The sequence below is a fragment of the Juglans microcarpa x Juglans regia genome, chromosome 4D, assembly GCF_004785595.1.
Source record: "Juglans microcarpa x Juglans regia isolate MS1-56 chromosome 4D, Jm3101_v1.0, whole genome shotgun sequence".
Taxonomy (NCBI): Eukaryota; Viridiplantae; Streptophyta; class Magnoliopsida; order Fagales; family Juglandaceae; genus Juglans; species Juglans microcarpa x Juglans regia.
In genome coordinates this window covers 8,129,141-8,155,985 of record NC_054600.1, presented here as the reverse complement: position 1 = coordinate 8,155,985, position 26,845 = coordinate 8,129,141, and the positions used below count along the sequence as shown (strand labels likewise).

The 26,845-nt window shown below is 33.2% G+C and overlaps 2 protein-coding genes across 3 annotated transcripts; one reads left to right on the top strand and one right to left on the bottom strand.

Annotated features, from left to right (window-relative positions):
* Positions 1-5,698: 5,698 nt before the first annotated feature.
* On the bottom strand, positions 5,699-9,790 carry LOC121258997 (NAC domain-containing protein 37). Of its 2 annotated transcripts, XM_041160466.1 has the most exons (4): positions 9,630-9,790; positions 7,588-7,764; positions 7,030-7,301; positions 5,699-6,358 (listed from the first exon to the last, which is right to left on the bottom strand). In XM_041160466.1, the coding sequence occupies exons 2-4, from the start codon at positions 7,751-7,753 to the stop codon at positions 5,783-5,785; spliced, it is 1,014 nt and encodes a 337-aa protein (XP_041016400.1). In that variant the 5' UTR covers positions 7,754-7,764; positions 9,630-9,790; the 3' UTR covers positions 5,699-5,782. The 2 variants fall into 2 exon arrangements, with proteins under 2 accessions (XP_041016400.1, XP_041016399.1); XM_041160465.1 differs by lacking the exon at positions 9,630-9,790 and having other exon boundaries at positions 7,588-8,406.
* Positions 9,791-23,417: 13,627 nt separating this feature from the next.
* LOC121261623 (V-type proton ATPase subunit c1-like) lies at positions 23,418-24,847 on the top strand. The gene is made up of 3 exons (XM_041164071.1): positions 23,418-23,635; positions 23,786-24,071; positions 24,441-24,847. Exons 1-3 carry the CDS (start codon positions 23,560-23,562, stop codon positions 24,571-24,573), a joined length of 495 nt encoding a protein of 164 aa, XP_041020005.1. The 5' UTR covers positions 23,418-23,559; the 3' UTR covers positions 24,574-24,847.
* The last annotated feature ends 1,998 nt before the right edge of the window (positions 24,848-26,845 follow it).

The window sequence follows — 26,845 nt, the reverse complement described above, 5'->3', positions numbered from 1 at the left end:
AACGGAATGAAAGGTGCCAAATAAAATTTATAGTTCATTCATGTTCACATACTGATTGGCTCAAGGAGATATATATATATATATATATATATATATATATATATATAATACATTTAAATTATGTTTTATTTGCAATAAGTGATATGAGAAATGATAAAATAATAACACCTTCACAATTTTTCTACAATCTTAGAATAAAATAATGTTTTTTAAAATATGTATTTTAATTTTTATTTGATAATTTTAAATTTTAAAAATATTATTTTATTGATAAGTTATAAATAAATTGTAGTGGAGTAGTCATTCCATCATTGCTCGAGTGATATTTACTTAGTACTTTAGATTGGGATCTTGCCCCACTTACGAATGTGTAACGATTTGTACAAATAAATATTAAATATACAATACTGGTGCAAATCTTTTATAAAAGGGTGAATTCTACTGTAAAAAAAATTTATAAAAAAATTAATTTTTTTGGTTGTGCATAACCTTTTTATAAAAAAAAAACTTGCGCGAATCTTGTACACTAAGGCTTGTAACTAGTATTTACGATCGAATACAATAGCTTAATTAAGGTCTTTTCAAAGGGAACATGATTAAAATTGATCTGACTCTGGCATTGCCTTCCAGTTTAACTATAGTCTATATGGTTTAGAGCATTCTCATTCAATTTTCTATAATTTTCTCTAAATTTTAGTTAGAAATCATACTTTCTATAATTTTTTTTCTAAATTTTACTCATCTTTGAAAAATCTCATACATCTCATTCTCTATTATTTCTCTATTCTATTAAAATAATCTTTTTATATTCTTTATTTATTATTATTTCTACTATGTTATTTCTACATCTTTAACTACTTCATATAATATATATATATATATATATAAATATAAATATAAAGTGATTTAGGGGATGAACAGTAGCTCTCCAAATATAGGGAGCCACTGTTCAAATCCTAGACCTTTTCCTTAAAATAGAAAACTGGATGGAGCATGTATTTGAGAAAAACTCTAAATATAAACACTATAATTTAAAAAATAATGATACTTTAGGCAATCGGATGGGAATACTCTTAGATCAGAATGGATATGTGGGAATGAGATTAATGAGAGTTACATTGTATGTGTTTAGAGGGCCGAACTTTAGGGAGAGAAAAATGACTCCATGCCTATTTTGCTTGATGATGGGGAATCTCATTGAGACAGGCCCTTTTGTGGACTCTACAATGTCTGAGTTTACAGCTCACCCTAATTGCGTCTTTTTCAACTATGGTTTTCTTGCCTAAAGTAGGTTTGATGTGGATTTGGAGGGATTTTGGGTCTTGCTAGCTTAGCTAGCAACAATTTGGAAAGATTCCATATTAAAGTTGGCCTTGGTCAGCTAGCTAGTGACTTCTAATGATATTGGCTCTTACCACGTACGTCAAATTCAATATGTCTGCTTTTCAATTGAATTTGCTAAATAAGTGGGTAGATTCCCACTCGGCGGCAGGTGAAATTGGACTTTGGGTTAATGCAAAATAGCCTGAATAATGATGGATGAGCCAACACTCAGGTTTCGATGTTGGATTCAACTTTGGGAGATCAAAGCCTTTGATCAGCTAGTTCAAGTTGAGTGGGCCTATTATATATCCAAAACAAGCCATGTTTAAATCTGTCAGGCAACTTTATTTTATCCCCTCATGTGCTAATTGAGGACAGATTAATCTGTGTATATATACTTGAGTCAATAGAGATTATCTATGATCAAATTGAATAGTTCTTCAATTTTAAAGAGAGGTAGACATGTAATATGAGCTTACATCAGTAGTACTTAACGGCATGCATGTAAGATTTTCTGGCAATGTGGAGTTCTTATTCCTATTATTTACTCTCTTGTCTATTTCTCTTTAAATTATTGCACTGCTCTCCTTGGTTTGAGTTTTTGAGATAAATGATAATTTCACTTAATATAAGAGCCAAAATCTTGAGTTTAAATCTTAACTCTACGTACTATCTCATTTAATTATATATTCTATATGTTGGGCTTATCTCCGGCCGGCCTAACTCACACTTGAGGACGAGTATTAAGAATACAAGAAAAATAATTAAATTTACTTATTCCCATAAGAAAAGAGTGGAAAATAGTCAAAAGACTGTGGCTAGGGTTCTTCATTTTCTTCGTTTTAAACTACATTTTTTCACACTTACTTTAGATAGATCAGAGCCTTTTTTTTTTTTTTTTTTCAAACGGCCTTATGTTTGCATGAAAAGTTGATGAAAGATGGGGGGATGATCGGGTACATTGTTGCGTGCCATGATAGGCATCATTGTTCTCCAAAAAGGAACTCGTTTGAGTCAACCAATATTATACTAATTGCTAGCTGCTGCTGCTAGCTATCCCATCTTCGTCTCCATCTTTCTTTCCGACTCTGTCAAGTACCTCCATTTTCAAAAGGCTTTAAAAGAAAGCACTTTACGTGTGAGCTTTTTGTTGGCACTTAAGCTTAAAAAAATTGACTCACACACCATGCATGTCTCTACCATTAATCTTTATTTTGAAATTTGGATAGATATATCATGCATGTGTGTCGTTAATGCATTACTATCATGATTATACATACATACATATATATATATATATATATGTATGTATATTCCCTTGGGCATCTTTGGTTTCAACTTGGTTTTCACTGCACTCATTGGAGGGAACGTGATTGGTCGAACTGCTTATGCCAATTGAATAGGACGTTTCAGTGGATCGAGGGGTCGGCAGGAACATTGTTTAATTTCTCTCTAGAAACAGAATAATAATTAATCGAAAAGGAGAGAAACACTGTGCTACGTGGTGAATGACAGTGATAAGTAATTACCCGATCGACCCTTTAGTTGGATTGCAAAAGTACTCATGAAAGAAGTCATGTGTATATATATGGGGCCTAAAAACAAAGCTAGTTATGAAGAAATTTAGCTAATTCTGATCATCTATTGGCAAACGAATTAGCAGATATTATATAATGATGAGTATATATAATGGCTTTAAAGATAATGTCGAGAATATATACATGAATACATGACAAAGCCATGATTGGAATGCAAAGCTACTAGCTAGCTAAGACCGGCACTTATACTGAATGTTGTGGGGAGCGATTTCTGCATGCAGCAGCCTTGGTGAATTTTTGTGATAAATATTGCTGATGAATTTCCCTGCAGGCAGAAAGTCAGCTTGTCTCTTCTTCTTCTTCTTCTTCTTTGATTCACACAGATGGGTCCTATTCGTTGAGGCTGATCAGCAGTGGAAAGTGGAGTACTTCTTCTTGTAGTTAAATCACCAATGGGGCGCAGATGAAAATGGAAAAACAATATTTTATGTTAATCTGGTCCTACTGCTACACAATAAGTTGATGAAGAAGTAGGTCCAGTTAGCAACAAACTAGAAAAACTAAAGGCAGAGATGCAGTAGGCCAGTCCGACTGATAATAAGTTATAATTTTGAACTAGTACCTCATATTGGGTCAATGGTAACATGGATCTCTCTTACATTAATTCTCCATGTTAGAGCTTGGAGTTTGAATTTAGAAAAGAAAAAAGAGAGAGAAATTTACAAACTTTCTGTTTGTACGATCAGTGACATGAATCACTTTGTCAAAAACAACATATATCAGTAGGCACACAGTATGCTGCAGTACTCGTAGGAAATTGAAAGTGTCGTATAAGTTATATATATAACTAAGGGTTTGGATATAAGAAATCTCGATTCATCTCATCTCATTTATCTTATTTAATTATTATATATAACTTTTTAAATTTTTATATAAAATATAATAAATAATTTAATTTTTTTAAATTATAAAATAAAAATAATATTCTAATAATATTTTATTTAATTTTTAATTTTTATCTATTAAATCATCGTCACTCTTCCTGACTAATTAAATAAATGGGGGAGATGTTTATTCCTCAGATTAGTGGTGTGTGGCACTAGGAGATCAACATCAGGAGCTATATAAGTACGTATAAAACAGAGTCAAAATGTCCACAAAGACATGAAAGCAAAGCATGCTCAACAAGAGCCACGATGCACAAAGCGTGCTAGACAGGCCATGGGCCCACCAAAAGCCACACCCTAGAGAGACAGATGCCCCGCCCATGCTGACCTGCACGATCTATGTTTTTCAATCAATTAAGCTCTCTCTCATTGTCCTCTTACTTACCTTTTTTTTCATGGGTACTGTCCTTCATACTTTACTGATTTTACCACGATTAACTAGCTAACATGTCCTCGCATGTACCGTGATTGACAGATTGGACATTTATGTCTCAAAAAACAGATTAAACAATCACTGAACTTATAATCGATTGTTAATTTGTTCCTCAATTGTCTATCCTTGTTCACCAAATTTTATGCACAAATTACTCGGCAAGGGGCACTTTGATATTGTTCTCAGTGATGGTGAAGTACTACTTCAATGTCCACTCGAACATGTAGGGCTACCATTCATTTACGCTTCATTAATTCTGCTTTTCCTTGATTAGATTGCAACTCTCGTAGCTCCATCGAAGAACTTCATCAGTGTTTTGTTCGTATATATACCATTCTTGTATTGAATTGATCCTTTAAAAAATCATGTATGCAAGACAGCTTGATCATAATTAAGAGGATCAAATAAAATAATTTCCTGCTGATACTGAATTCATTTTCTTTTCTTCTTGATAGTGATAAGGCCAGTAATAGTCATCCTCATGGAGATTCACATTTTCCTGGAAAGTTGAACCCATATATATTTTGAGCCTTAGATCATAAATTTTCTTCATTCTCAAGTTGAGGGCGGCAGTTGATTTCACTTCATCTCGAGTTATATATATATATATATATTTATATGTGGGATCGAGGAGCTGCTAGCTCCCTCGGAAATCACCACCTGATATGTAAAAGTATAAGAATTATATGTGTGTGTGTATGCATATAACACGAAACCTTTGTTTTTTCAATTTGCATTTCATTGTATATATATATTTAACTTTTTTGAATCCGTACAATTACTTATCCAATCAACAAATTTAGGATTACTAAACCCTTTCTGCTACCTTTCTCGGCTCATTGGACTGTACCCTAACTCTCTCTTGCTCTTGCCTGTGTAATCTCCAACCACAGAAAAACGCTATTGGCCGGCATGATGCTCTCTACATATACCTGTCTTGTATGAATGATCATATCATGATCGACGTTGACGACATATATAAAAAAGAACTTCAGCTTTATCAATGCTTTGTAAGGTTTAATACTTTCGTTTAATATATATAAATGAAGACGTGAATAATTACAGTAGGTTTTATCTCCAATTTGTGTCGTCTCAGAACATTGATCTTCAAGTAGGGCTTATTCTTCTATGTTGATTAATGATGAAGGGTAGTAGCTAGCTAGCGTATAATATAATGGATGAAGATCACATTCAGCGTTTGAATTGTCCTTTTTTCTTTTGGCTAAAGTGAAGAATCTTTTAAACATAAGCATGTTGCAAGGAAGTCTACCTAATTAAGTCTCTTTCTTGCTCCTTTTTTTCTCTACTGTTCACTTTGTTGCTGGTTCACCTACCTTTTTTGTCCCAATCTCAATGCATGGTTTGTTTGTTTGTTTGTGTGTGAGAGAGAGAGAGAGAGAGAGAGAGAGAGAGAGAGAGAGAGATGCATGTCTTCACTCGTTCACAACCATATTTTACAGGAATATTTCCCGATCTCCAAGATACATAAACCCTCATTCATTTATAATAACCACAAATAGAAATCTTCTGATCTCCTAACTTCATTTCTCAAATATGCAAATCCCAATGTCACAGTCGTCCGAACTCGAGTTCAAGAATCCATTCAACTTCCCTTCTTCATCCCGACTACTCTGCAATAACAGCAATGCCATATCCGAGTTATGATGTGCTCCAAAGCTTGACTCTCCGTCTCCCTCAAATCTGTCTTCTTGACTCAATTGAGAAGCTACAAACTTGTCAAGCGCCCTCCAGTCGGTCACTTTCTTGGTGTCGTTGCATCTTTTGTTTATTTGTTCTTCTTCTTCATTATTTTCTGATATGAGAGATATTGAGCTTGGCCTCTTCATTAGTGGCAGAGATGGGCTCTCTAACTGAGGAAGCTGAATAAACTGATCAGATTGCATGAAACTCAAGTTATCACTTTCTATCTCTTGCTTACACATTAAATTCTGCGCTAAAAAGTTTGGGGGCTGCCTTGAGATGAATTCAATTGGATCCACCACTGAGCTGACCCCAGTCGGTTCTTCATAGAAGTAGCTTGTGTCCCACCCTTCCATGCTCTTGTTTTGGGCAGTGGTTCGCTTCTTGAATGCTCTGCATACCACCCATCCTTCTTCCTGTAAAAGCTTAACCAAAGTTAAGACGATAAAGAGGGAATACTGTTTCCTTTTGTTTTCAATTTTTATTTGGAGAAAAGAGGTCGATAAGCTGTATGCATGCTGTATTTTTCGAAAAGTTACTTTTGATTGTGTTTGGGAAAGAGTAGTAGTAGATACAGTAAAAAGATGCAAGAAGAGGAGAATTTGAAATCTTCTTCTGAAAAATGAGCAGAAATCCTATACCAGAAAAGGAATTGGAATAAAGCAATAAACATCGTGTTTTTGGAAGTGTTATCTTTTGACTTAGAGTTTGTGCAAGTCGTCGTCGTAGAAAACATACGCGGAGAGAGTGAAGATTTTAGTGGTGGTCTTTGAAAGGAAAAGTAAAAGTAACGGAAGAAGTTGAATGATTAGGTCTTGGAAAATCAACTGACACAATAAACTCTGGATTTCTCAACCAAGGTCAAGGTCTTATATTATTGAAGGCTTTTTAGGCACTTTGGACCAAGGGAAAGAACTACTAACGCAACCATTGAGCTTCAAAGCGTGAAATGTTTGTACTGGCGCGAGAGAGAACAAGGAAACTGAAAAAGCTGGAAATGCTGACATAGTAGTAATGGATTCCAACATGAACTGTTTATGCAAAACCAGAAAAAAGATCGAGCAATATATAATAGGATGATGCTTGCCTGTGGAGGTCCATTTTCTTCAGATTCAAGCCTGTATTCGTGCATGATCCAGTCGGTTTTCTGCCCATTTGGTGCCCGACCCTTGTAGAAAACAAGGGTCTTTCTCATGCCAATGAGTTTGGCCTTATCATACACTGCCTTGTCTCTGCCCGTCGCCTTCCAAAACCCAGCCATGGTCGCTCTGTTAGTCCTCGTACCTGTCGGATACTTCTTGTCCTTGTGGCTGAAGAAATACCACTCATTTTGCTCTTCATAACCGATCCGACATCTCTCTGTCCATTACCATTCAGATCAGTCGACAGCTCAAATACACACACACACACACACGAGCTAAAGCTTTGATGCTAACAAGCATTAAGCTTGAAGATGGGATCTTTTAAGTACAACCCTGTGATGGGTTACGATTTACGGATCACTATCCAAATTCTTAGGTGGAAAGTGCTGTCAAAATATAGAATTATCAATACGTTCTTAAAATACATGCTGAAAACCCTAATATGAAATGGATGAAGTAAATAAGGAATTAATACGCCATATATGTATATATGCGGTACGTACCTTGGAGATCCCACGGTTCGATCCTGTACAGATCGATATCTCTGATTACGTCCAGATCGATCTTTTGTGACGCAACCTTCTTCCTCAGGTAATACCCAACAAGCTCCTCATCCGTTGGATGGAATCGGAAACCAGGTGGGACAGTCGACTCCATTGTTTCCATCATAGCCGTTGATGCTGCATCAAATTCACCACCACCACGCTTTAATTACTTCATCATAACGGATGTGAAGTTCAAAAGATCGAAGAGAAACCAAAGAACCAGCCAAAGAAAAGTTCGAAAAGGCAAGGTCTATCGCTAATTGTGAAGATAAAAAAGAATTATAAAAGAAATAATTAACCCCCCGAAACCGAAAAAAGGTGGTGACAGGTGTTATCGGAGATAATCATCAACTCATTTGGTGGTGAGCAACACCCACCATACAAAACCCGTATTTCAGAAACAATGATTTTTCTGGGAGATATATAAAAGAAGAGGGGGGTGAAAAAGGAAAGGAAAACCAAATCATGAGTTTGATTTTTCAAAAAGAAAAAAACGAGTGAACATGGAGATTGTAGCCTCTACATATTTGTGCAGGCCGGGTCTGTATAAGAGACGGACAAGTGGAGGTTTGTGCTAATGATGTTGTCTTGTGTTGGTGAATGGTAGGAATGATGCATCAAGGACGGGGTTTCCATTATAATACTACTAGACAGCAAGCTGTAGATAAAACGCTTCATTAATTAATTAATTAATTAATTAAATATACATTATATATATAGGACAAAACTGAACGACAGTAATGATATAAAAACAAACAAAACATACTTTTGAGAAAACAATAATATATATATATATATAAATATATATGAACTAAGATAGATAGAATGTCACGAAAAATTAAGAAAAAGCCAGACTCATTTTATTATGAGTTTTGGAGTTTTGAGCTTTGGTTTAGAAAGGTTTGTGATCTCTGAAAGGACACAGACAGAGTGTGGATGACGTTATCACAATTTAGCACGCGTTTCTCGAAAGAGAAAAAGGGTTTGGGAGGCAAAAAGATCAAGGGGGCACCGTTCTGTTGGATCAAGCCTGCAAAAGGATAATAAAAAGGAGAAAAATGGCACTCTTTATGCGGCCATTGCAGATTTCTCATTTTCTGTGCCAAAAAACCAAAACGGGGGTTCTGATCCCTTTGTCTGTTTGTCGAGAATTTTCGTGGCACTTTCTGACCCTCTTTCTTCAATAGGCTGTGAGAAAATGCTGACCAAAATTCAGGAGCTGTCATTTATTGGTGTGGCTCTTTTCTTTCTAGTTTCTACTCTTATTGGCATCAATGATGTTCTCTCTAAACTTACACAGAATGGGGTTAACTTCCATCTGTAAGGCATGCTCAGAGAGTCAAACTGGATTTTGGAACTGAGCTTTCAGGGTTCCGAAGCTACCATATATGTGCAAAGGAAAGGGGTATGGAAAGAACAAAAAACAACACATAATCTGAGAGAGAAGTTTAGGAAAATGGAGACGAGTTTTAATCTTACTGATCTGGTGTCTTCCTTTGGTTATACTTTCAGTACACTCTAAGAAGGAAACAAAACAGATTGAAACATAAACGGAAATCTAGGTCAGTGGCAGCTAGCTAGGCAGGCACTCACTGATCTAGACCTCTTCTTGAGACTCGAAGATATGTACTAGAAAGGCTGCTAGAAGCTCCCTAGCTATAATGGGAACCCGAGACAAAAAAAAAGAGAAGAAAATGGAAATGATACGTGCGCCTCATAATTTTCTTTCCTGGATACAGAACTTGCATCCCATTCGAAACGCAGCGAGATAGAGAATGGAAGAGAAGTCCTATATATATATATATTATATATATATAATATATATATATATATACATACCCATAACATCGTGTTAGAAATCAAGAAAACATTTTAAATTGAACTGTTTTTTTGTTTGTTTGTTTGAGAAAAACATGTTTTGAACTTGGATTTGGAATGAAATATGCCTGATCTAGAACGACAACGTCTTTCCATGCAAACTACAAGATAAGGTTGATTACCTGAAGGTGTCGGTGTATTTACTCGTTTAAGACAGAAGCAATGAAGAAGAAAGGGACAAAGGAAATTAATAGAAGAAGAAGAAGAAGAATGAAGAAGGCGAAAAGCAAAAACTCAAGAGAGAAATAAAGAAAGAAAGAAGAGAGAGTGAGATAAGAAAATTCCATTGGGAGGGAGAGAAGGAGAGAATATAAAAGGAGGGAGGGAGGGAGGGAGGACCGCTCGATTGCGCATGGCTTGATGGTTGTCCCCAGTTGCTAACGTCACTTCCTAGCTTCCTACAGAGACCCTTGTTCTTTTCTTTTTTTTTTTCCCTCGTTCAACATGCTTCTTGATCTCTTGTTTCGTCTACATTTAATTTTATCGACTCGTGAGTTTCTCACAGGTTATTTTTTACAAGTTTCGGATCCATCTTAACTAATTAATAAGTGAAACTAAGGGTCGGGATGTTTAAAAATAATTTTCATCTCATCTATCTCAATATTTCATCTTATTTCTTTTTAAAAAAATCATTCAAATACAAATACTTTCAACTAATCATTACAATTTTTTCAAATTTTTAAACAAAAAATAATTTAATCTTTTCAAATTTCAAAATAATAATTATTTTAAAAAATTATATTCTAAAAATATTTTAATTTTATTATATTTTTTATTCAACTTTTTCTCTCTCTTCTCCCAAAATCCAATAAATACTTAACTCAAATTATCTCACTATTATTCACAAATTATTTTATTATTATTTACAAAAATTTTATCTCATCTCCTTCCTCAAATATTTCCTAAATATTGTATTTAGTTGCTGTCATTCCAACAACAAATTTGTCATGACAAATAATGGATCGCTACATTGGAGACAGTGCTCGTGATGTACAGTAACAGCTCACATTTTTCTTAGAAAAAATCTATTTATCATCCAAACTCTCATCATCCTCCTATCATCTCATGATGTGGCATTAGATAATATGTTCATAAGTTAAATGTAATAAATCATTTTCAATCACCTAATATCACATCATAAGATGATAGAAGGATGATAGAAGTTGAGATTATGAATAACATTACTCATTTTCTTATGTTATTTTAAATTAGTCTTAATATCAGCAGAAAAATTATTTGTGCGAGTCTAGGAGGTCCAAATTTTGTACCATTATTTGAAAAAAAAAAATGATGTAAACGAATCTCACTTTTTATTAGGAATTTTATGAGATTTGTCTATAATAAACTTGTAATATTTAACATTACTCAAACAATTGATAGTCAAGGTTAATTAGTTAAATTAATCTCTCAATCTTGAGGAAAGTGAAAAATGGTAATAAATAATCCGAAGTATTATAGTAATACTACATACAGTAATGGAATGCGTAAATATCGTACAATCATTTTAAAAAAGAGTGAAATTTATTATTAAAAAATTAATTTTTTTTATATAAGTTCTGTACTTACTGCATGACTACAAATATCATTTCGTTTTATTATAAGTGAGGTGGTGAAACTACCCTATTCAAAAATAAATACTTCTATCCTAAGATTAATCATGGATAAACCTTAAAAACACAATAAACATGCCCTTTGCATTTTGGAACGAAAATATAAGTTTGTGAAATAAAACAATTACGTATACTCTTTCGGATAGAGACTAGATGCTGTCGTTGTTTCTTGTCTTATTTTCGGTTTGACTGATATATAGCTACCTTCCGCCAAATTTGAAAGAAAAATGATAAATACAAATTATTTTTTATAATATTTTACACAAAATATTATAAAATGAAAATTATTTTTGTAAACTATTTATAAAAATAATACCATTTTATTAGAATATCATTATTTTATCATATATATGGTGAAATATATTATAAAAATATTATGTGGACATCATTATTCAATCTGAAAACTCCACGTGATCTTTTTTCTTCGAGAAGTTTTTTTTACTCTTAAATTCTTAATCCAACTTCCTCAATATTTCGTTAAAATCTCACGAAAAAACTGACTAGTTCCATCTCATTCAGGTTTCGCTTTCAAACTTTCTGACACACCTGCCACGCTGGCGCAATATGACAAACTTGCACCACGTGTTGCCGCCAAATGACCGCCCGTCCACGCCGAGCTCTTCTCCCTCGCGACCCACGGCTCACATGGCTCCCTACAGTGGAACTTACCAAAACCTCCTCACAGTCGTGCTTATGTGGCACCGCCACTAGGCACATCGAACCGACACTTCCGTGTCACGTCCCTTTTAGGGGTTTTTTGGTCATTCTACGTTAAAATTACGTACTTCGAATGATTTCTCGACAAGTATTCGGAGGAAGGAATCGTATAAAAAGATAGGGGGAAAACGTACGTTGAGGAGAACAGTGGGAGAATTACACGCGTAAATCAGTGGTTGGTGAATGGGCGTCCTTCTTTTCGTAGAAGATAAACAAAGCAAAGACCCCCCTCCCAAAAAAAAAAAAAAAAAGTCCTAAAGGCCAGGCCTTTTGATTGCGAGGACCCCCACTTGCTGTTCCTTTCAAAATTAATCCACAGTGAATACCTGTCGGGGTGCAGCTTAAATCGTCTTGAGGTTTTGGATGAATAATCACACTAATTCTCTTCTCAAAAATCATCCCATTTTATTTTATTATTATAATTTTTTAAAATTTTTATACAAAATATAATAAACAATTTAATTTTTTTAAATTTCAATTCAATATTTTCAAAATTTAAAATAATAATAATATTAAAAAATAATATTATAATAATATTTTATCTAATTTTTAAATTTTATCTAAAACCATCTTATCTCATCTCATTATTCAAACGAGGGCTTAATTATCGCTCATTCTCATCCTCCTAGCTATTTGTCATCTAATGATTAGATAATAAATAATAAAATAAAATAAATAATTTTATAATCATTTAATGTCACGTTAGAATATAATAATAAAAGAATGATGGCAAAAATGATGATATATAAAATTTCTCAATTTGAAATTAATATCATGTCATTAAAATAACCTAATAAATAAACAGAGCGAACATTTGCTCTTAATTACATCGTAATTAAATGATCTGATCATGTGGTAAGCTTCACATGAATCCCACAAATATGTTTTTGAATATTATAAAATATTATCATGTTTAGCCTACACGTTTGCAAAACCAACATGATGATTCCAACGTTAATCTAGTTTCGATGATTCTGAATTACCAGACATTAAATAGTAGCTAGTGGCATCTGGCCTGGATTTATCATGTATAGCTGATGATGCCTTAAACTAGAGTTTTTCAACACTTTTTGGGCTTAAGATCAGATCATGAGAAATATTTGCTTGGGTTCCAAGTTTTCTTAAAGGATTCAATATTTAAGTACTGAACTACATGATCATCTTGTACATGTTAGACAGATATCTTAATATATTTGAAGAAAATAATAAACAACAAAAGAATTACAACTTTAATTATCAGATCCAATTAATGTTTTAGCTAAGGATCAGTACAAGTAGTAGTACTCCTCCCTGTTATCATTTATACTAAAAGGCTAATCCATGCATTAATCCCATTGCATTGAGCTTTATAAATTCATGTCCTTCTAGTAGTACTAGTACTACTCCTCCTGATGCATGCATATATATGCTAGCTGTAGCAAGACTTGCAGGTAGAGCAGTGCCACCCTCGACTAGAACTAATTTAGGGGGTCCGGCTTGGGGAATCTGTCCGGTAGTGGTTTGTTTTTAAACTTTATATGAATAATTTAGGTTAATCAACAATAAGTAACTATGATAAGATATACAAGGTCGGCATATCTCTAATTTATCCTTGGATAAATAAATATGTCATCCCCTGTACGAGTTAATGCTTTTAGAGCTGTATCTATATATATATATAAAGATCAGATGCTTTAGCCACAAAGAGACTGCGAGGCTTCATATTATGATACGTCATATTGTAAAACTATTTTCATTATAAAATATATCTAACGTATCACATGAATCTATATGATTAGTTTGTGACTTTATTTTTGTAAAATCTCTTTGTGTTTGTAATACTTTTCATATATAAAATTATAGATATTAAATATACGACAAGGACAAATTTTGTAAATTATAAAGTCATTATCATATCTAGTTGCAATTTTTTTCTTCTAAGTGTGTGTATGTATCTATATATATATTTATAGATCTCATCGTGCAATCTAATCATTCTCGCATAATTTTTTTGCAAGGCAGTGTTGAAATGAAGTCATGTAATTGATTTGTAATTATTGCTACTCTTATTTATTTATTTATTTTTTAACATGCCATTTCCTTATACAAAGGATCGAAATGATAATAAAAAAATGATCTTTTCCTAGCTTAATTTTTTGGCACTATTGATCAACCGGGCCACGTACGTGGTCCATCCAGAACGATAATATTCCTTGAGAAGTATATTTTATATATATATATATATATATATATGATTTATGTCGAGCCAATTAGGAAATTATAATTAACCTAACTCCAAGTTCAATTAGGAAAATAATTAACCTTATCATAAAGTACTTATTTACTCTAAAAAAACTTAACACAATATAATGAAAAATGTTAGACTCACAAGCTGACTTTGAATGATGTAGTACGTCTAATTTGCATTACAATACTAAAATATATTTTTATAATATGACATACCAAATCAAGATATATTAATTATTTATAAATTTATTTTGGTGAGATTTATATAAGGTACGTAATAGTAGATATTAAAAAAGTGAAATGCGAAAATGACAGTACTCAAACTAAACTCCAAGTTTAATTTATATTAATGCAATTAGCTAGCTCTGTCGGCCGGGATGATATCGAGGTTGGCTTTTGAAATTTTGTTGAAATTATAGAGGTCAAAGGGAAATATATAGAGGCCAGATTTGACACACGGAATCCAAATGCACAGGAGATCGATCGATCCGGGGCATGCAACGATCGATCGGGGCTAAAAATCCTTACAGAAAGAGTAATTATAGATGATTATGCGTGGGTCCAGTAATATTCCAATTATATGCGATAACACGTGGCTCAAAAAGGTTCTTGGATCATTCAAATTAAAGAGCTAGCTAGCTAGCAATGCTGGTACTGTCTGAATAAATCTTTATATCAGCCTAATGTTAATTGTAACCACAACACACCTTACGTATAGAACAATTGATGTACTACGGACCTACTTGATGATGTGATATAATGAGCTACTCGGTATGTGAAGAGAAAAAAAAATTAGCATATAGAGAAAAAAAAAAAAAAAAAAAAAAAAGTCAATTTAAATATGCTACGACTGATATGCTACAGTAAGCTGCTCTATAACTTTACGCATCACAGATATATACGTGGATCACGTTTCGCCGCTCGTAAATGGCCGATTTGGGCTCATGCCATGTGTCTACGCGCGCATGCATCGATCTTGACATTAACTTCTTGACTTTTTTTACGCTAAATCATGAGCAATTTTGTGCACGTGCCATATTAATAATATGCTCATTTTTATCTTCTAGATCTTGGAGAGAGAGAGAGAGGATGTTAATTTGAGAAATTAACATGTGTGGAATTAATGTACTGCATGCTGCATGCATGAATGCACGTACAGTATAGTAAATTTGAGAATTTATTATTTCCCTCAATCTGGTGAAGCTTAGTTTCTAGAGACATATATATCACGACCACTGTGGCTATTATAGCTATATATTCTATATAATATATATAATATAAGGACATTATATATTCGAATTAAGCATTATAAACAATTTAAGGCCTGTGTTAGTTTAAGCTATACAACGTACCCACCCATGTCATGGAATCAGGAATATCAAGAATTATTTTCATAATAAGTAGTTATTTTTATTACAAATATTTAATTATAAATAAACAGTTTTTTTATAGTGTAATGATAATATATTAAGCTGCATCATGGACGTTATAAACCTATCTGCTGGCAAATTACTTTCTCAAGGCCCATCTCTACGGTAATTTGACGAAACTGATCATCTGTACAGTAGACTACAGATCATGAAGCTGTGGCTTTGAACCAAATTATTATTCTAACTGAGAAGCACAATCACGAAGTCAGAATTTTTTGAGTATACATGATACATTATATAATATATTATACAATAATATTATAAAATAGGATATTTTTATAAAATTATGATATTTTTATAAGATATTTCATAAAAATATTTTTTATTTAAAACATAATTGTATAAAGTATTGTAAAAAAATCATTTTCCAAATTTTTTTTTGTTTAGAAAAAAAAAAAAAAGGAAAAAACCCAAAAGGGATTCCTTTACATTTGGGGGTAAACTCATTTTTCATTTTTGATGGGATGTTTCCTCGGTATAATTGAGAGGCTTATAGGTCATGATTGTCACGGCCTTGTCCTACCCCATTGTGCCACTTCACGCTCAAACCATTTTGTCTCCGATAAAAAAAATATATATATATATATATATAAACATACCTCATTTTTTTAATAATATTTTACGTAATAATATTTTAAAAGAATAATTATTTTTTTAAAATAAAATTAATTTTATAAAATACGTCTCTTATTTTATAACATGTACAGGATGCATGTATTGCAAAGTGTGTTATTAAATGTAGTGTATGAGTATCATTACCTTTAACGCAATTTAGTTAAACAATATCAGACAATCTCTCGATCAAATATTATAGATTCCCCGCATTTTTTGTACATTATTCCTTAAGTTACCTTGACCAACTTATATAATTAGGAGTATTATATATACTTACATGTCCAACGAGGTGAATTATAACTTAATTAAATACTTCAAGATTTGGAATTAATAATATAATACTAGTTTGAAAATGATGACACTACAAGAAATAAGGTCTTTTTTAACACTCAAAATCATCGCAAAATATTGTAAAATCGCTGCAATTGATTATTTCCAGCAAATTTTCATTCGCTGCATGTTCGCTGCAATTAACGAGCCACTTTTGATCAATTTCAATAATAAGCAAAAATCGTCAAAAATATTAACTATTTACGGCGATTTTTTTTTCGTCACAATTTTTTAAAAAATTGATGAAAATAACCTTTTCATTTATTATTAAATCGATAAGAAAAGTTAATTGTGATGATATATATGGTCGCAAAAAATATTAAAAGTCAATTGCCATGGCATGTATCAACTTTTTGTTCATTCCTTCTCTAGCTAAATTGTGCCCATGAATCTGCAATATTGATAAGACAAAATATAAATAATTAGTTAACGCTTTCATCATGAGAAGTATTATAATAAAATATTATGGAAAGAAAATTCATTCTAATATTATGCACCCAAGAAAAGAGTGAACAAATCAATTAAAATAGGAAAAAAATTACTTATCCCTTGATCTTTTTTTAATTTGATAACAAGATTAGATTATTAATTAATACAATTGTCACTTTGTCTTAGTACTAATCACTCATCCTCAATGATATGATCACGCCGTCAAGGTGTATGAAAAATAGAGCCATACACACTATAAGAAAACTGTTTATTTGTGGTTAATTAATTTTAGCGAAATGACTATTTACAGTTAAAATGAATCTATTTTGATCATAAATAATCTTTTCGTCACAATTAAATAGTCACAAAAGCTCATTTTTCTTATAGTGATAATACAATATTATCAAATAAATGTCAAAAGACTCGACAAATTATATATGATCAGGAAATTAATACGTGTAAGTAGTTTAAGGGTAAAACGACAATATTGATGATAATTTAGTAATTGTATTAAGAAAAAGGTGATAATTTGAAGGCATAAATTACAATTATAATTTCATAAAAAAGAGCAATTTAATCTTATTGAAGAAAGAAAGAAAGAAAGAAAGAAAGGCCTTGAGATAAAGCAAAGCCTGTGAGGACAAAAAGAAAACCCATTATTAATAAGACACGTGGTGATGATATTGGACAATCATATTGAAATTCCGTATTGTTCCCTAGGTGGCCGTGGGATTACTATGAAAGAAATTATTTATTTGTGATGAATTATTTTTTATAAAAGAATAATTATTTTTATTAAAATTAATTTATTATCGTCACAAATACTCGTCGTTTTTGTTATAATTGGTGAGGAACGGATGATCAGGTACGTACTAATTAAGCATACCAACCAACCTCAAGGCCACCGTGGGATACATGTGGAATTAATATAAAAGGCCAGAATGAGTTGGGGGATTCCGGAAATTTAAAAATAAAAAATTAAAAAAGAACGGAAAGGAGAAAGCTTTTTTTGTAATGCTGGGTGGAAGGCAGGCTACAATAATAATAATAATACATGATGTGGACGTTGAAGTCCACGTAGGACGGTTGTGGTCGGCCGTGGTAGCCAATCATGCGGCGGACCACATCATTGAACTCATGAGACTCTTCCCTCCCGTGGTCCCCACCATAAACACGCCCCCACGTGGCCCCACTACTACCCTCCTCCCGATCTCCCTCCGGTCATGTTCTAATTAAGCAACCAATAGAAATGATATAAACACAATATATTATATAATATATTATATAATAATATTATAAAATAAAAATATTTTTATAAAATATTTTATAATAATATTTTTTATTTAAAATATAATTGTATAACATATTATAAAAAATATTGTGTATAAATTATTTTTCATCAGTAATTCTCCCTCCCGGCCTTCTCATCTCTTTGCTGGAGTAATCCAATATGTGCATGGTTCCACACGTTGATCATGAACCGCTTCTCATCTGATTTAATCGAGAAACATCACGAGCTACGAGATCATCATGTTGAGTTTCGAAATTGCTCAAATTAAATGACAATTTTTGTTTGTCTTTCCTGTATTAATAGGAAGATGTATATTTTATTATTTATTTTATATTTTAATATTTTTTTTCATGCATGAGCCAAACTTTTTTTTAATAGGTGACCCAATAAGTAAAATATTTAATTAGATGGGATAGAATGTAGAGTTATGATTCGAATTCAAGACCTCTACTCTGATATTATGTGAAAATTATCACTTATCTCAAAATCTTAAGTTAATAAAAAGAGATATATTTTATTATTTATTCTATATCTTAATAATTACATTTTAAGCGGTTTATATATGAAGCCACTTAAAATGTACTATATGAAAATATGGGATTGGAGATGATAAATTAATATAAGAGGAAGACTAGCTGCATTACTCCGATCACATTAGTAGTATGTTTGGTGCATCATTTGACACCCCTACAAATGAATCTTTCATTAATATATATTAATTAAAATATATACAAAGTATATAAGAAAGAAATGAAAAATGTGAATATTGGGTTTGCGTAACGAACAAAAGGAGATCCATGCGGGGGTCCTACAGGATCTTAACCCTTTTGACATCGACCCATCTCCAAACTCTCTCTCATATATATTAATTGTCACTTTCTGTCTGTCTTTCTATGCAAGAATAACACCTTACCCTTCAGTTCGAACTTATATATAATGTTAGTTAAGGAATTTTAATTTATTATTAACGGCCGGTGGTTGGTGGAGATCATAAATCACTGGGAATTTCATGCTATGCTGAATCAAATATTAATTAGATTTTTTTTTTTTTTAATTTTTTTGACCCGTCTCTTGAAGTACCTACCTACTTCACTATCTTTGTACTAAGGTGTGGAACACAAGCTTCTTAATTCAAGGGACAATGAACAATCATTGCGCCCCAGCTTGAAGGTACGTACTAATTCTAACATTTCAATATTGAAAATTAATGGAAATTAAATATATATTACTTTCTAGATCCCTAAAATTTCACTCAAGAGTAGTCTATATATGATTATAAGCTAGCCAAATTTTCTACACCCATTTGCTTGATTTTTTTTTTTTTTTTTTTTTCCCTTTGAATTAACCTTTCCGACATTAATTTGTGCGTATCAGAGGGCTGGGGATCGAGGATAAGTTACTAGAAATCTCTTCGATCTCATTCTAGTCTATAAGGTGATGATTGATCATAATGTGAATAACTAGAGTGGCGTTCCTGTGGCTAATTAATTTATATATATATATATGATCATAAATGATTGAAAAACTGTACCAAATTGCTCAAATGGTCGCATGTATATATATGTACTATTAATGGATGAGTACTTCATATATATGATAGTTGATTACGAGAGTATTTGAAATTGGAGGTTAGTAGCTAGCCATACTGGTATGTATCAAACAGCTAGCCATGTCGGGCCAATATAATAAGAGTAATACTACATGCAGTCGTAGAATACGCAAGCGTCGTTCAGTCATTTTGAAAAAAAGTAGAACTTACTATTAAAAAATTAATTTTTTTCATGTAGGTCCTGTATTTATTTTCTTTTTTTAAAGTGATTACATGCACGATATTACTAGCGCACTCACAACTGTAATTATTATTTTTCATTTAACAATAGTGTATGGAGATAAGTACGGGGAAGAAAACATAAAAACAAAAGGGAAATAAAAATCAAATTGAAGATGCGACTATATATATATATATATATATATATATATATATATATATAATAACAAGCAAAATGGTTGCTTGGTAGCGAAAAATCTCCTGATCAAGTTCTTTTCCAAACTTGAAGATCATTTGAAGCGAGATAGAAATATATATGAATAACTCTATTCTAAAGTAGAATAATTGATCTATACTATTCTAAAGTTCTCCCAACAGGTAGGTATATTGTATATATGCTTTTCATGTGTTGTATTTTAATTGGTGTGTCTCAAACCTTTTGGGAAAGAATAGCAGAGAAATGAGTGATAAGTGAAATAGATGGATGGGTGTTTCAGTTGAACAGGAACTCTCTAGGCATAAGGTGTGGGCGAAGATGGGTCATGGATTGAGAAAGAATTTGGGGCGGGAGGGGATAGATGCCATGATGGCCACAGGTGAGCTGAGGGGTCCTGCACCTCGGCATGGATGCTGCATGTGTTTCCATTGGGTTGGCTCCGATTCCACCCTTAATGTTGATTAGATATTTCTAAGGTGCCAGTGGAGGGTCCAGTTTCAATCAATTACAAACGTGCTGGGCTTAAGATCTCAATGATCTTGCTTGTATTTCGTAGACCTGCCACTTTTAGTTCTAATTAGTTTTAGCTAGTACTATTTTTGTTTTTCATTGGAAACAAATTGTCGTTTTGGTTTGTGCTAGCTAGTTAGTCAAAAAGCAGCAATATGGTACTTGTTTAATGTTGTCTGTTTCTTCCTCCTTTTTCTGGATCGATGTTTCTAGTTCAATCAACTTTCTTAGTAAACTTGGTATTATCCATCCTGCTTGATCGTACTGTACAATCAAGCGTATTATGCAGACTCGCTATCTGTGCATGGCCTACCTGTATTTGAGATCCTGAATGCAATCGAAATTTGGTTTTCATGATTAGAAGAAGGTGCAGGGAGCTGATATTTAGTGCGGATATTGCTGGCCACCACATGCTAGTATTAATGCTTGTGCATCTCATGCCATTCATTTGCCTGGTTCCAACCATGGCCCAATCACCAATTGCTAGAGCTGATATGGGTGGTGTTTGGATATTAGGTTAACATGATCTCCAGAAAGAAACATCTGTGAATTATAGGTCCAGCAGATCAATTGAATAAAAATAAATGGGTATTTGGAAATGGCCTGGAATTTTCATTTTTTCTCACCCAATAAGCAATATTTGAAAGCACAAATATTCCATTTTTCTTCCATATTCCATCCGGAAATTTAGGCTATTAATTCAAGTAGTGCAGAAAATGGGCGAGGGTTCATCGATCACCTTATAAAGTAATGGAAAGCATGATCATGGAACGATTGCACTTTGCATCAGAATGTCCAGATAACAAACTGGTAATAATATCTATCAAAGTAAATGCTTTCCAAAGGGTTTCCTTCTCATATTCCTATCTATGGATTGGCCCCATTTTCCATATCTGAAATGAACGTGTGGCGGCCAATACCTGCACTTTGCAGGTGTAATATATTATATCATGTCCAACACCCTGAATGTAATGTAAAGCTAATCATCTTTGTATTCATTATAACAATCCCCAATAAGCATATATAATCAATGATCAGGAAATGCTAAAAGTCAACTTTTTAGGGCGTTGGGAATTGGAAAGACCGCATTTTTGCACTACAATTTATATAGCAGATAATAGAAATGATGAAAGCAAGATCAATATCATTTGAATCTCTCTTAATTTTTTTTTTTTCCTTCTTCTTCTTCTTCTAGTGTAAAGGTTAATCAAAATGTACTAAAATTTAAGCATAAGCACGTTCATCTAGTCCATCAAAATGGTCATAATTAGTGTCCATTCTTATGGCATTTATGCTCTGTAAGTAGAGAACACTGAAGATCATGCAGCATGAAGATGGAAAAAAAAGGCTATAATTGTTACTTATGCGCATCATGGCTATGGTTCAAGCTTAACCCACCACTCACTTGTCTAAAAATCGGATAAAATTGTTGAAGAGAAAGTAAGAACAGCCTAAATTAATACCCATTATTTTAACGAATGATACATGCATTTCCCTTGCTCTGCACTATCAGAAGACCCAGCTAGCTAGCAGTGCTGACTTTGGAGGGGCACAATAAACGATGAAGAAAGTGTGCAGAAGGTGTAAAAACTGAATACTATTATATAGAAATTGACAAGAGGATTTCTTAGCTTGGAGGATTGGCTTCTGCTGGAATAGCAGGGGAACCTCTCTCTGAGGAGGCCCGCTGAAACTGTACAATGCTTTAAGAGACATTGATGATTGAAGTTACTTTCTTGGTGGCTGTTACGGCGATAATTACTCTTAATAGATTCCTAATGTCGTCTCAAAAGACTACACTTTTAACAAACAAATTAATGGTAGAAGCTCGCTACAAGCAGATCTCTTTAGTTGGTTAGTTCTTTTAAGGTGATCGTATCGCCGCAGCAAGTCTTCCGCTACATGTAACATAGTTGTTGAGGCAAAAGCTCCATATGACCCTCTTTTATATTTTCTTTTGGGTAGTGTTACTATGCTGCCCAGGTTTAACCATGACCCTAGTGAAAATGTTAGATTTTTCTTTCAAATATTTTTTAAACATCTTTAAACATTTAAAACAAAATCATTTTCTTTTTCTAACGGCAAATATTTCCCTTCAATGTCGAAAAAAGCTAACTTTTGTTTTGTTCTCAGATTCAAGCAATTCGTTTCCCTTTAAATCCATTTAATTTCTCAGTATCCATGCAAAAAAAGATGGATATTACAATGCACATTAGGATACGTTGTGTTTTAAACGCATTCCCCCCATATTGAGTTTTGTTTGGTCACTACTATAGTATTATATTATACAAATTGACGAGTTAAGCTCGAATCCAATTCTTGTTGGAATGGATCCCAAATTGACAATTTATATGGACCAACAAATATTGTATAATACATTTTAAATGGCTGTTATTTTGGTGTGGGTTTATTTATTTATTTATTGCAATTGTGGAGTGTGTAAGTTCTGCGCAATCCATTTGAAAAAAGTAAGTAAATACGAGACTTATATGAAAAAAAATTAATTTTTTAATTGTAGATTCACTCTTTTTCAAAACGATGACGTGACGCTTACGCATTTCACGACTATACGTAGCATTACGCTTTATATTATTAGATGAAGGTGTGCACACTGATAAGCCCATGGTTAAGCCTAGCCCGTTAATTGAGCTGGGTCGACTGTCCTAGCTGTGTAGGATCTGGGCCCGAGACGGAGTACGGCCCATACTGAAACTGTCAGCCCATGCTTTAGCCTAACCCGCTCAGTTACCGATACCGGAGATCCTAGATGCCACTGACCGTAAAAGATTGTACGGCCTGTAGTGACCCACACCGAAGAGGCGAAGCTTCCTTCAAGTACCACCCCCCTCCCCTTGAATTTACAATCAATTTCCAAAACTCTCTCCCAAATCCGATCAAATCCTGGAAAAATGTCCACATTCGGCGGCGACGAAACCGCTCCGTTCTTTGGCTTCCTCGGCGCCGCGGCTGCCCTGGTTTTCTCATGTAAGCACACTGCACATGCCCTTACCCTCCGTTTGGTTGTCGAGAAAATCATGGCGTAAAATTCTATATTTTCTCGGCCACCTATTATTTATCCTCCCTTTAACTTTGGCCTTTCCAAAACAATTTGAGGTTTGATTGTTTTGTTTTTAGGTATGGGAGCGGCATATGGCACAGCAAAGAGCGGCGTGGGCGTCGCCTCCATGGGAGTCATGCGGCCGGAGCTTGTGATGAAATCGATCGTGCCCGTCGTTATGGCTGGAGTGTTAGGTATCTACGGTTTGATCATTGCGGTTATTATCAGTACGGGGATTAACCCAAAGGCCAAATCGTATTACCTTTTCGACGGTTATGCCCACCTCTCCTCTGGTCTCGCTTGTGGTCTTGCTGGCCTTTCCGCCGGTATGGCTATCGGTATCGTCGGTGATGCCGGTGTCAGGTACTCTCTTTGTCTCTCTCATATATGTCATCGTTTGTTTATATATATTTTACGTTTTAGTCTGGAATCATGTGGATGGTTATGGTGAATGCTATTTTTCTTTGGGAATAATATTGTATTATTGAATCGGACATTGTAACCACTCAATCTTACCATGAATTAAGAGTACTCCCTCTACATTTTGAATCTTTCAAGGTTTTGACTCAGGATGCAACAATCTAGTTCAGTTGCGTTTTTGGTTCCTTAATTTGTTCAATTTTTTGTTGTGGTCATGTGAACTTGCTATAAGCAAGCCACCAGACTGCCTTTGTTTTTGTTTTTGTTCACTACAAAGCTTGCTTTTGATGGACTTTGATTGTATTTCTACAGAGCAAATGCACAGCAGCCGAAGCTTTTTGTTGGAATGATTCTCATTCTCATCTTTGCCGAAGCCTTGGCCTTGTATGGCCTCATTGTTGGTATTATCCTTTCTTCTCGAGCTGGCCAATCGAGAGCAGATTAGAGAAAGGAAAGGTTGCTATTGTTGGTGACATGGTGTTGTAGGGATTGCTTCAGGTTATTCATTTTCATTATGGCCTTTCAATTACATTGTTAAGAGTTTCCATGCTAATTTGGAGCCAAGTTTCCTTTGGAATGAAGCATAATAATCTGTTGCTCCATCTTTTGCTGTGTTTTAGATGATAGTTTCTTGAACAGCCATTGTTGTAGCACAGTCATCTCAAACATTCTTATACATTTCTGATGATCATAATGCCAGCTAAATCATATTTCTTCAACGTTGTAGTAATTGATTCCGTTTGTCGGTCCGCTCTGTATTGACTTGTTATCTTTTTTCTTGAACGTTTTTTCTTTTCCTGTGTGCATGCACGCCTGTGTGCTTGATGTAGATGCCTTTGTTGTAAGCATTTGTTGGTTGCTGCTAGGGCCGTAAAAATAAACCGGAAGACCAGTCCGAACGGTCTAGTTCTGGTTTCTAAGAACAAAAACCAGTTGGAAACCGGTCGGGTACCCATTTTGATAACTGGACCAATTTCTATATATAAGATATTTTTTATATTATATATAGCTTTTTATATTATATTATAGATATTATATGCTAAATTGTTAATTAATATAAAATAAAATTGTAATCTTATTATTCATGCATATTAATCTTATAAATAAAATTAATCTTATAATTTTTACTATAACATATAAATTTTAATCTTAAACATGACCATTAATATTAAGTTATTAATATAAATTTACTTTCGATATATATCAAGATTAAATACATTTTTAACATAATAAATTATAATATATATATTCTTTTTGTAAAATAGTTTTACACATTTGATCATATGTATTCGTACAAAAAGTCTAGAATTTATAAACTCTAGTTAAATTTAATACTATCCTAGTGTACTAATTATTATAAAATAACGTACTTATACTATAATATAAATAGACTAATAGTTTAGTATATATAAATACTATAGCATTACTAACATAGATAATCCATAAAATCAGAAAAACCGGATTGGATTTGATTGAGATTGAAAATTTTTGTAAGGAAAAATGGGACTAAATCGGATTGAGATCGAAAAAATCAAAAGTTTTGGTTTCAGGGATGAATCAGTCTGATATTAGTTTTTAAATTTTTAAAACTATTATATACCGATTCGATTATAATATATATATATATATATATATATATATTCTAAACCCAACTGTTTATATTCCTAGCTGCTATGGCGTTCTTGAAGGTGATCCAAGATAATTACTTGCGTAGTCTGTGTTAAAAGATTATGTTATTTTCAGGGAATCCTGCACTTGGACCCTTTTTCATTTGGGAATTCCTAGAACGAGAGTTTGAACTCTATGAGCCCTTCGACACCCATTTTCTCACTTTATGAAGAGAACTCTTACAGGTTTAAAGAAATTTTATAAAAGTAAAATCATAAATTGACATATTTTTATGTTATACGTTAGATTTATTTTATAATAAAAATAATTTTATAATATGATATACTATATTAAATTATGTCCGTTTATAAATTTATTTTTATAAATTCTTTGTACTTAAAATAATTTTTCTTTATGAATATACGCACAAGTATTGGGCCTGAATTGTCAATTAGTCCAAGAGACCTTGGCAGTATTGGGCCTGAATTAAGAATAGTCTATTTGTCAAAGAGTTAGTCTACATATACCGTCTCTAAATAGAGATTATTTATATAAACTTATATAATTATATTTAAAAAAAAATTAAAAATTATAATAAAATATTTTTTAAAATAATATTTTTTTTCTTTTACCACATTCATTAAAGTAACTGCACATGCAATCCCTACTCATGTAAATAGAATTTCTGTCTTCAAAAGCAGAGAGAAGCTCACTCGAGCGTTGCCCTTTTTCAGCTATTCAACTGGGAGTTGGTTTGGATTTTACCGAAACACAAGGAGGACTTCCTAGTTGAGTTTACAGAAGATTTTGATCACGCCCCGTCATTTGACATCTCTTTCACTGAATGGGTTGGATTCTTTAAATAAAAATACTGTCATAAAACTTTTTGTCTTATATTTGAAGTGATTGGCTACATCAACTCATTCTAAGTCTATGGTTAGAAATAAGAAAATTCAAGACAAAAAATATTATTGTTGCATTCAAATACACCCACGGGGAGAGCGGGGTGTTTCAACTTGTAGTTAGGGCTGTATAACAAATCAAGGAAATCGATACTGATGCAAACCGGCTGCCAGAGAGTATGAAACCGGTCGGCCGACTGTAGAAAT